Below are 12580 nucleotides of genomic sequence, written 5' to 3'. Positions count from 1 at the left end.
GTCTGATGGCCCGTTTTATTGGTTGTTGAACATGACATATGACTCCTTCCAGTACCCTCTACGGTGGAGATGTTGAATAAAACAGTTGACATCGAGGCGACGTTGAAGGATAACGTCACGCTAACGTGTGCCGCCACTGGAAAACCCAAGCCCACGATAGTGTGGTCACGAGAGGTGAGAAAATCTTATTAATGGGTCCCTGGGGAAGCAGTCATACCTTCGTCATGACAATGACACAGGGTAGTGTGAAAAGAGTGTAGGTTTGTGAGCATCCTACTTGTACGCAAGGGTTGCACCAAGGTTGTCTTCCAGCTCCCTCGCTTTCTTTCTTTTCCTCTAAAGTCTTTCAGTTACCACTCAAATACAGGTACATATATATAATCGGAATAACATTTAAATGAAGTGAAGACCTACCCCTGTGGCATTTACGAAGGAACCTGTAGTCACCGTGGATGTCTGGACCACGGTATTTCATTAGTTTATGAGTTTCAGTATGCTCCAAATTGCATCATTATATAAATAAAGGACGTATATGGTTGTCATTCTTGTATGTTCCTACAGTTACTAGGTGGGCATGTAGTCCATGGACGCGATAAAACCCTTGTACCCAATCACACACAGGATGTACTTTTGGAAGGGTGGATACAAATACGACGTACCAGAAAGCTATATAGTGTTTGTTACACATTTTATATAATCAAGATAACTGCATTTGACATACAAACATTTTTAATTTTTTCACTATCTGCAGCCACAACCGCATGTTGACTATGAGTTAGTGACTTTACCGTACGTTTCTTTTATCAATATTCCAGAAATCACACATTGAGCCCATGTGGCGTGACGAGCGAACGCTTTAGCCACCAAGGCACCCCAACGTACAATTTCACTATGAAGTCTTATGTATGCAGACCTCGTCTCTATGTTTCTGAAGCGGATGTAATTCAGAAATTGGCCGAACGTTCATTTGTTTAATGTAGACAAGTTGTTGGCTTCGTCAATACATATTTCTTTTCTATATTCAACAGTTGCGGCACAGTAGCAGATAGTCTTTCAGCTGTAACATACACATCCATTTGTATATTTTAGGACGGATCCCTTCCCGGGGGTAAGAAAGAAATGGAGGGAGACACTCTCACCCTCACAGACCTCAAGTACAGCCACGGGGGAATCTACAGATGCACGGCCTTCAACGGCGTGGGCGATCCGGATGAAGACTCTGTCAGGGTGGATGTTTTCTGTTAGTGTTATAAGCTGATGTAGATGTTGTAGCTGTCTCCTGTTGATGTCTCCTGTTGTCGCTGTTCTGTTGTAGTTGTTTCCTGTTGTAGCTGCTTCCTGTTGTAGGTGCTTCCTGTTGTAGCCGCTTCCTGTTGTAGCTGTGTTCCTTTGTAGCGGCTTCTGGTTGTTGTTACCTCCTGTTGTAGCTGCCTCCTGTTGATGTCTCCAGTTGTCGCTGCCTTCTGTTGTAGTTGTTTCCTGTTGTAGCTGCTTCCTGTAGCATTTGCTTCCTGTTGGAGGTGCTTCCAGTTGTAGCCGCCTCCTGTTGTAGCTGTCTTCCTTTGTAGCGGCTTCTGGTTGTAGTTACCTCCTGTTGTAGCTGCCTCCTGTTACAGTTGCCTCCTGTTGGAGTTGCCTCCTGTTGTTCCTGGGTTCAAATTGTTTTGTTTGTTGATTTGCTTGGTTTAACGCCACACTCCGCAATATTCCAGTTATCACATGCCTGTCTGTAAATAATCGAGTCGATACGAGACAATCCTATGGTCAACAACACGACCATTAATCTATGCAATTAGGATACGATGTCATTTGACAACCAAGTCAGCCTGTCCATCCAATCCTAGTCGCCTCTCTTACGCCGCGGGCGTGGGTTCTGGAGACCATTTATGACTCAGAACCTCACCAGTTAAGAGCAGGGTGTTAGATACAGGAAAAACCGAACAGAAACTAAAGAATATAAGGGATAGTAAAGGGAAATAGTAAATAAATAAAGTCACTCGACATCAAGAGCCAATGTTTAACAGTTTTGTCTTTCGCAACAGATCCACCGACGATCCACTCAAAGCCCAAGACGCTCAGAACTGGTCCAGGGTTCTCAGTGAAGATTCCGTGTATCGCCAGTGGACAGCCTAAACCCAGAATAGAATGGCGACACAACGATACGGTGATCGATCTCAGGAACCTCCCTAAGAACATGAAAATGTTGTTGATAGAGAGAGGCTTCAAAATAGATTACAGTATGGAGATCAAAAGCATTGAAGACAACGACCTTGGCTCCTATTCCTGCAGAGTCACCAATAAGAAGGGATCTGACACATTGAAGATCATGGTAACAGGTAAGATGACGAGTTGAGTGTCAACTGGGACTGTTTGATGATCAGTACCATTGTTCCCATACATAAAAAATGTTTCAACATAAAAATGTCCCTATCGGAATCCCCAGTTAGAAGGAGATGTGGGGCACCATGTGAATCTTGATGTCTATGATACTATACTTGTGGGTGGTTCGCGTGATGATCCGGTTTAGAAATGGTCTAATTTTGCATGCTTGTCGCAAGCGGTAACTAACGGGAGCGGGTAGTCAGGCTGGCTGACCTGGTTGACACATGTCATCGTATCCCAAATGCGTGGAACCTCGTATTTTTGATCACCGGATTGTCTGGTGCAGACCTGATTATGTACAAACTGCTACCATATAGCAGGAATTTTGCTTAGTGGAGCTTTAAACTTCAGACCAAGCAACCAAGTTGTGAATAGTGTCGACATGAGTGTTCTCCGACTGATTAAGTCATTAAGTTTTCACAGAGTGGACGAGGGCTGATCAAAGAGGGTACAAAGCTATAATGATACTCTTTTGGATTTGAGCCGACGCCCTAGAATCAGGCAGCTAATCGCCATCACACAAAGTAGGTCATCAAACCCCTTCACCCACCACGGTTTGCACAAGTGGAAGTCAGTAACAGGTATTTAACGATACTCTTGAAATATCATTATTTCCTGTCTTCCAACAAGCAACATGAAGCTAGAAACGTATTCGGGATTCGAAGTACTGTGTGTGTGTGTGTGTGTGTGTGTGTGTGTGTGTGTGTGTGTGTGTGTGTGTGTGTGTGTGTGTGTGTGTGTGTGTGTGTGTGTGTGTGTGTGTGTGTGTGTGTGTGTGTGTGTGTGTGTGTGTGTGTGTGTGTGTGTGTGTGCGCGCGCAATGCTGAATCCACAAAAGGAAAATTCGATTCCGTTAATGACCGAGTCTGGGCCAGACAATCCAGTGATCAACAGCAGAGTGGATGAGCATCGACGTGCGCAATGGGGAACCGATGAAATGTGTCAACCCAGTCAGCGAGTCTGACGACCCGATCCCATTTGTTACGACAAACATAGTCGCCTTTTACGGCATGGGTTGTTGAAGGTATATTCTACCCCGGACCTTCACGGGTCGCGTGTTGTAGAACATGACGACTATACTTAAAAGCATGTCCTGCTTCGTGAGGTGGGCAAAAAGCATGTCCTGCTTCGTGAGGTGGGCAAAAAGCATGTCCTGCTTCGTGAGGTGGGCAGAGCTGTACTGCAAGACCAAAACACATCCTTTCAGAATCCAGAACAGTCACCTGTACCTATCATGTCCATCATGAAGTGATTTTATTGTGAATAGTAATGGGGAAAATAGTATCGTAATGCTTGTATTGTAATTCTGCAACAATGTACAAGTTAATGTTATTTTCAGCATGACATACTCGTCATGGTGACTTAACTTGGTCATCCCAGCATGGTGTTGTACGACATTTACATGCTGTCGTAATGACAATTACAAACCTATATCAGTCATTCCGACCCTTTTGGTGCATTTAAAAAAATTAATCTGTGAATATTGAATATTAACAGTATAAGTGGCTGTGGCTGTGGCTGTGGCAGCCACGTACCAAAACTAAAACTATCTAGCATAGGCCCGTTCATGTTTCAGCATTACCTGGAAAAGTTGAGATCAACGGCCCCGCCACTGGCAACTTCTCCAGGGTATACAGCCTCTCGTGGACGGTGACATCAGCAGTGAAGCCTGTGACGTACAAGCTGATGTATCGAGAGGTAATTGTAGCAACATCGTGGCAGGATCGACATTAATAAGCACCGACCACCCAGAATGAAACATTTTTAGAAGTGCTATACCCGGAGGTGTGTTTTTTTCATTTAGTAATTTTTCTGCACATGCATGTCTCATATCACATGCACATGTCTGCGTGCTAGCGATAACGTGCCTGACTCTGGGTTAGAATCACGGACGGGACTCAACCCAACATAAGTACTAGGATCTACCCTTTGCTAAGAATAGATGGATACTATTAGCTAAGAAAGTGTAATACCAAATATAACATATGTTGCATTTGACCACTTTCCTATTGGCATTGTGTATTCAGGCATGTCTCCGTCGCATGCGGGTCAGAAAATGTGTAGTAGTGTCTGCCATCACACCAATTAGTGAGTGAGTTTAGGTTTCACTTCTTCTCAAAATAGGGGCGCATTTGATTGTCAATTAATCTCCGCAAATGGAATACTCATTTTAAGAGAGAGTCAGTATGTAATTGTAACTACTGATAACCCGGTAGTAATTTGTTATAACAAAGAAACTATCAAAGAAACTTGAAATTATTTAAATTTAATGTCAAGTCCACACTAGTGATGTCTGTTGCCAGTTTTTAATTCACGAAAATTTGTGTCAGCTTTCATGGTTTTGTAATGGATTTGGGACCCTGTTTATGATATAAGCGAGTATGATATATCCTTTTTGACGTAGCCAGGAGGCAGAGCTGCGAAAAGAAGTCTGACGGATCCTAAAAGTTGACGTTTTTCTACTCGGTCCCTGTTTGAAGTAGGCTTCTGAAGTGCGTATGCTTAATGATGTGATGGGCAAGGCCGTTATAATATCAAAGTAAACAAGGAATTTACAAATTAATCGCCAGCAATATCATGATGGGGGACACCAGAAATGGGTTTACACATTGTACTCAAGTGGGGAATCGGATGCGGGTCTGCGGCGTGACGAACGAACGCTTAGCAACATTACGCTGTTCATCACTTGCAGAAGGAAACGTCGCACCTAATGTATTAAACAGGTGCGGTGGGGTAGCCCAGTGGATAAAGCGTTCGCTGGTCATGCCGAAGGTCCGGTTCGATTCCCCACATGGGTACAATGTGTGAAGCCCTGGTGTCCCTTGTCATGATATACCTGTAATATTGCTATAAGCGGAATACAATCTTACTTACTCATTGTAGTAAAGTTATTTATTCATGCATAATTGTTATCCTTCCGTTGTATCCAAACATCTAAATGCCTCTCAAAGTGTCCAAGAGATTCTGTTTTCTGTTTATCTTCTAGCTTTGACGCTGTATATTGTCTGGCGATGTGGCGTTAGACAAGCCACCGGGTCGCCCCCTATAGTTGTGCCGTAAGGGCGCTGTGGGGTATGTTAGTGGTTAGGGGGTCACACCATTTTCACATTCCCCACATGGGTACAATGTCTGAAGCCCATTTCTGTTGTTCCTGGATGTGATAGTGCAAAAAAGCGGCGTAAAATAAACTAACTCACTCAAACAATGACGCTACCACAGGAGAATAGTGTCATTAGCCATCACTTGTTTACCATGACCTAAAATACTCTTCACTCACTGGCTTAACTTGCAGATGAACGAAACCCTCGAGGGCAACTGGACAGAAGTCGACGTGGCGGCAACATCCAAAGATGGCGTCATTACCCACACGCAGTCATTCAGCCTCACCGCCTTAGCTCCTGACACAAAATATGAAGTGATGTTGAGAGCTTACAATAGATATGGCTGGGGCGAAATTAGTGATAAATTCATGTTTACAACAAATGAACGTAAGTATGGTTCTAACGATTTTTGCTAAAAGCATCATTGTATTATTACGTGAAAAATTCAATTTACGTGCTTTTTGTCGTTGCGTAGATTCGCTGTGTTGTTTTTGTACACTGTCAGTTCATATTTTTACTGTTGATATCTAGCACTGGTTCAGTTCTGTATATTGCCGCTTTCTATCTAAAATCATCTATCTGCAACTATACACCGGCATCTGAAATGATTCTGGTCTCTCTTACTTCTACCTGTCACCTGTCAATTTGGCGTCAATGGTTACCATAATTATTAAATATTGTATTTAAAAAGAAACAAACTTCCCCTTAATATAATTACAGGTTGTCTAATTGGTCATTAAGGTATATTGCTGTCTTTAGTGCGGTGTCATAAGAAGAAAGAACTATGGTGACATACCGTTTTCCAGAGCAGGACCCACATTGTTGATCAATCTCACAAGCAAGGTTCTAGACATATGTGACATCGAGCGAATGTTAAATCACAGGTTTTTTACTCAGTCTTTTCATGAGCACATTTGAGCAATTTGTTGGAAGAAAGGATAGAACCTATGTATAAGACGTCCCCTTGTTAAAAAAAATTCAAAATCGAAGCAAATATATACTGAGGACAAAAAATAAGGGATCACATGAAAGGACAGGTTTCCTTTTTTTATCAAAGTGTGTTCACAACATACGTAATGTATAACTAGTGAAGAAACCTGGAAAACATAAGGACCTCTTGTGCTTTCACGTGATTCCTTATTTTTCCCCTCAACATATATACTCGGTCATTAACGTAACCCAGAACGACGTTGTTTACTTTTCCGTTTTCTTTATTTAATGCTGCACATGGTACCAGTTTGTGTTGACACGATCGGGCACGAAATTGCCACATTCTGGAAGGTGCCGAACAGAGTTGTCAAATGATGACAGTATACTTCCTGTATTTTTGTCGTCAAGACTTAGTTGACACATGTCATCGGTCCCCAGTTGCGCAGGTCGATGCTCATGCTGTTGATCACTGGATTGTCTGGTCCAGACTCGATTATTTACTGACCGCCGCAATGTAGCTGGAGGATTGCTGAGTGCGGTGTAAAACTAAACTCACTCACTCTTTCTGTCGTCAATTATCAGTTTCAATCGATTAGAATTATGTTAGAACTTTGTCCTACGAAGAACGTGTTACTGGACACGACAGATTGCTTGAACATTTGCTCCGGTAGATGTGAAAACAGAGGGATCTCTTTTCAGTTTCACCGGTTATATATATCGTGTTGGACCCGTGAACATCCAGGTTAGAACTGGTCTTCCGCAGTCCGTGCTTGTCGAAAGAGGCGATTACGCGGGATCAGGTGATCAGGCTCACTGACTTGGTTTGACACATGTCATCCCAAATGTGTAGTTCGATGTTTATTCTGTTAATCACGCGATTGTCTGGTCAAAACTCAGTTATTTACAAACCAATACTAAATAACTCTAATACTGCTAAGTGATGAGTTGAACAAAAACAAGACCCTAAAAATATCACATGGCATGATGAAAGGAGTAAATAATTGGACCAAAGTATGGCCGTAAATAAAGTGTTCAGGTCACGTACATTTGTGCCATTTTTGCCTGTCACAAGAGGTCACACAACAGTAGAAACTGTAACAGGATGTATTATATAGAAAGTTATGCTTCCTTGAGTTATAACTGTTGGGATTGGTGTCGTCAAATAAGAAACGTTCAAGAAATGAGAAGCATTTAAAAGCCGCAACATGCCATGTTTCTTTACCTGAATGATGAAATGATCCTTTCATCAAAAACATGTATGTCATATAATTGTTGCATAAGGTTGTCTTTTGACATGAAACATGACTGTTTGTTTGATATGTGGAGACAGCCGGTTGTAAACAAACAGGAAGCTCATGTGACGGGTGTTTGTTATGTGTCCAGTGACGAGGCAATTGAAGAAATGTTTACATGTGGTTTATGAAGGTTATGGTTCACGAAGATATTAGTAGGCTATATGCCTTATTTTTCTTCACTGTTTTTGCCTGGAAGGTTTGCCTGCAAGCTAATGTAGCTGAAGTGTGCAGTTTGGAACATTTACAGTTCGAAGGCACGTTTACGCTTGCCTCTTGAGTTTTGATCGAAGTTATTGATTGTGCTTCCTTTTGGTTTTTGGAATCTGTTTCTGTTTTTGGAATCATGCGTCTTTCCAAATGCTAAAATAAAGATTATCCAACTTTGTAATTCTCATTGTGTAATAAGCGCTGTTTTGAAAATTACACATTTTTATTGTTGTACGCTGACAGTAGGGGGATATTTGTGTATCAATCAATCAATCAATCAATCAGTCTGCTGCAATGTCAAGCTTGACTGATATGTGCAAGGCGCTGTTCGAGTGTTCCATAATCTTTGCTATGTCATTTTGAATTGAGTTGATCTAAATTTTTATGAAGACAAACATTCGAACAAAACAGAAATGCCTGCACATTGCGATTCACTCGGAGAGATCCAATATGCATGTTTGAAATGTATTTTACTTCAAAACCTTTGCTTCCCGTTCTTTCTCTTTGTTTAGTGGGTTGTATTTCATACACTGGAAAACATCCCTCTATAACTCTTTTACTGTGATGTCAGATTCATGTACTGAGAAACCCTGCTAATCCGGACGATAGTCACCTAAAAAATATGATGTGTTTGACTTTATATAGTGACGACCGATAATATCCTTCAATGTGTGCACACGTAGCAAGTGGCTGCTGTAAACGGGTTTCCAGATGACGAATGTCTGCTTTAGCGAGGTTTCGTTTTATGCCATTTATCATGAAGCACAGGTTCATTCAGACAACAGATTTAATAACATTGGAACTAGAAAAGTCGCAATTATACGACTGTAAATTACCATTGTTTTGCCCATTTCTGGTGCCCTCCACCCAAACGTCTTAATAATTCAAGTCAGGACATTTTAGCCCAGATGTTATTTTAAGTTTTTGTTACGCTTGGCATGTTCCTGACAGCGAATCTGTTTATTTATATAATTATATTATAATTTTTTCATTAAAAAGACGAAGAAGCATTTATGACCTGACAAATCAAACTGCGAACAATTCAAACGTCAACATAATCCACAAATGCCGAAAGGCACTCCGTAGATCTTGGCCGAGTTGTTTGAATCAGTAAAGGCTTTCCATGGCATAGTGAGATAGTTCTCGCGTAATACGTAATACATACGTTTCAATGGGTAATGAGGAGCTAACGCCGTAAAGAATTTACCCCCATACATCTCTCATTTGTTAGTCCACGTGAACGAAAGTCTTGTGCAGTCGTCCGTCCTCAATAGTGAGGATCTTCTCCGACAGCGATGAAACTGATTCCTTTGATACTCTTCCGATCACTGATGATATCCGAGATTCATCTCTGATGTTTCATAATGGCTGCCGAGGAAGGCACATTGAAAAATATACGACATATGACCATCACACAGTCATTTTGAAATGAAATATAAGTGATTTTAACTTTAAGACTAACGTTAGACGCTCATGCTGTGAATTACTGGATTCACTCAGTGACTCTTTCGTACCCGTGAAGGTCCGGAGTAGAATAGGCCTTCAGCAACCCACGCTTGCCATAAAATGCGACTATGCTTGTCCACTTTTCTGTGCAAACACCAACACATTTGGCATAATCATGATTTGTAGACATATTCAAGAAGGATGTTTTGCTGCGAGGGATATTGATGACTTTTTCTTCTTGTCTGAACTAGAATCGGTTATTTACAGACCCTCCATACATCGACAGGATTGCTGCAAACAAACAATTATCAAATCTTAGGGTAGTTGCTCATGTTTTGAGTCACAGCTCTGCTTATTAGCCAGTCCCTGTGACATATGTGCGAGCCTACTTACCGTGCACCCAAACCTACAGTTAGCATGTGTGAGGGTCAATGCCAGAAATATAGTCATAAGTGTATTCAACTCTCATGTTACCTTGGCTGAAGCAGGTAGAGACGGACGTACATTTGACTTTGTAACTAATTAAAAAACGACAAACACTGGTCTTTCTGTGGTACATTTGTACAGAATGAAGGTTCCGCCCGGAAGTGATCAAATAAAACCCGTAGTGAACCATGGTTCTATAGAGTTATGGGTGGACCGGTGTTGCCAGGAACCCGTGGCTGATGGTTCGAATCAGCAGTGCACCTGTCCACACCAAAGTATGAAAGTGAGTGAGCATATTTTAACGCCGCGATTAGCACGGTTTAGGGACAACAGAAGTGGCTTGGTGATAAGAGGCTATCCCACGCCCCCAAGTTTGAGAGCTCATGCTCACATGGTTAACTCCATTATTGAACTATCTATTTCAAACAACAATGTTCAATCCACCTCACTATTCACTCACTCACTCTTTTTATTTAGTGACTATTGAAGGGGAGACATCGATAGTCTATTGCAACATACTGTTGCTACCAACAAAGGAAATAGTATTGTATGGTGGCTGAATTGGGCCATCGCTTTCTCGCCTTAAATATTGGAGGCGAGAAAGCGAGAAGCCCTAATCAGCCACCATAGCATTGCAACAGTTTTTATCCCCACGCCATGTAATGTCTGTCCCCCCGTCCGCCGGTTCCGGCGCAGAACTCAAAAGCCGTTCAAACTTTTTTGCAAAACTTTGTAGATTTATCAGTCAGAACCTAAAGTGGTGCATTTTGCTATGTACAGGTTTTTGTGATTTATTATTTTCTCGGTTTTCATGGAAACGTTTGAGACTTAGTCAAAATGGAGGGATGGATTTCGTTTCTGGAGCATAACTCAAAAACCGTTCAGTATTTTTCTGCAAAACCTGTTAGATATAATAGTCAGAATCATAAGTGGTGCCTTTTGATTTATTATTTTCTGGGTTCCAGGGAAACGTTTCGGCCTTAGTCTCAACATGGAGGGATGGGCTTCGTTTCCGGGGGGAATTCCGTTGCACATCTCGTATACCATTTGATGTCTTTCAACAGATCTTGGCAGATATATGAGGCAGAACTTGAAGTGGTGCCTTTTACAGATATATGGCATTTACATTTTTTATGATTTCCGTGGAAACGATTCAAACTTAGTCAAAAAATCATCAAATAACCTTCAGATCGTTTGTCCTTTCAAATATGTGGGGTCCGGGGGATATGTCATCTTCTGATGACTCTTGTTTAGTTATTTAAATTGTATATTCTCGTTTGAAATATAGTTTATATGACGTAAGATTTGAGGCTATTTAAACTGACAAGAAACGTGAAGCCCTGATCAAGTAAACAGAAAAAAAAGAAACTCCGAGTCGCAAGTCGTGTTTGCCTCCATGCTTGTTTGTGAGCTAACAAGGGCGGATAACTCCAGATCAAAGTGAACAAATCTGGTATTTGCTGTAGTTTGCGTTGCGCATTTATCAACGGGAGTCAATTACTAAACTGTCGATAGTCACACATACTTTTAGTATCTACCATCGATAATTGTTATTGACAACAATAGCAATCAATCGATAGTTCGATACATCTCTACGGCACTAGTGTTATTACATATCGATATCCCGGACTGAAGTGAAATGCACCGAATCTTGTGGTTTGGGGGAAACGTCGTTAAACATGCAATTTAAAGACCGGAAGTGAAGTAATCACTTCTTGATGTAGCCGTTGTTATACACTTTGTTATATGCTTGTTTGAGGTGGTTTCTCTAGCCGGAGTTATGCCATTTGACATTAAATGACGTAATTAAGGCATAGTATTAATTCCATTAATGTCCTCATCGTGTTACCTTGAGGTGTTTTAATACGGCGTCACATAGGAAGCATACATTTCCCCATGCAAAAAAATAAAACACTGATTTTAGAAATACGGAGTGGTATGTAATTAACCTCGATTATGATCTCCAATAAAACCTTTGAGACTCTTGCTTTTGCCTTTGCAAGTACTCATTGTATTTTTTCTTTTACTAGCTCTTGTAAGGGTCACGTTGTCTGAATTATCCTTGCTTGTATCATTCATCATTCAACCTCTTTCCTCTCATCGTCACTGTCATTCTCTCTCATCGTCACGTGATTCGTTGATTGACAGCTGGTTTTACCCCGCCCCCTACAACACGAGTGCCCCTGGTAAGGACGCATAGTAACGAAGAAAGGGTTTGTAAGTACACCGCAAGTGTTTCATTGTTGTTACGTCATACACAGAATAAAGATCACTATGTGTTTAACATGATCAAGTATGCAAATATTCGTGACACGTATTTATGAACCTCTAGTAAACGCATTCCAGTTCGTCTTTTTATCCCACTCCAGTCTTCAGTGGCAGAAAGGCCTAAGAGCGGATGCTATACAATACTCCGGCATGGAGCATGCGACAAACGAACTGGCTTCAGACATTGTGCTTTTGTCACAATTCGAATCCGAAGTTTTGGCTGACGAAAAAGTACCTCAACGCTCGTTTGTTTCTGTAAAACAATAATAGACTTTCATTTCCTAATCACTCGAATTTATCCTGATACATTTGTTGATTTGTAGTGTTGTGTAAATATTTACTAACACTCTTTTCTACTCTTAAACACATTTGATTTTGTTAAAAATCTGTTACATAACAGTCAATCATATATAATCAATCCCAAAGGAAACCTGAATTGTACACGTACATGCCAATATAGTAATCGGTTTGATGTACTTTTGACATATCCATCGTGATGTGTAATTCGTCCCTCAAGTGTAGTAC

At 41.2% G+C, this 12580-nt stretch overlaps 1 protein-coding gene across 1 annotated transcript in view; it reads left to right on the top strand.

Annotated features, from left to right (window-relative positions):
- LOC137288058 (opioid-binding protein/cell adhesion molecule homolog) overlaps positions 1–12580 on the top strand; it is a 55266-nt gene that overhangs the window by 39393 nt on the left and 3293 nt on the right. The window contains exons 4-9 of the mRNA XM_067820438.1: positions 53–174; positions 1090–1240; positions 2043–2336; positions 3959–4080; positions 5675–5870; positions 11936–12004. Coding sequence (XP_067676539.1) covers positions 53–174; positions 1090–1240; positions 2043–2336; positions 3959–4080; positions 5675–5870; positions 11936–12004 — 954 coding nt within the window. The remainder of the gene's footprint in view (positions 1–52; positions 175–1089; positions 1241–2042; positions 2337–3958; positions 4081–5674; positions 5871–11935; positions 12005–12580) is intronic.

This window comes from Haliotis asinina, chromosome 1 (genome assembly GCF_037392515.1).
Source record: "Haliotis asinina isolate JCU_RB_2024 chromosome 1, JCU_Hal_asi_v2, whole genome shotgun sequence".
Classification (NCBI taxonomy): Eukaryota; Metazoa; Mollusca; class Gastropoda; order Lepetellida; family Haliotidae; genus Haliotis; species Haliotis asinina.
Note: the sequence above shows the minus strand (reverse complement) of the source record. Positions and strands in the feature narration are given on the sequence as shown.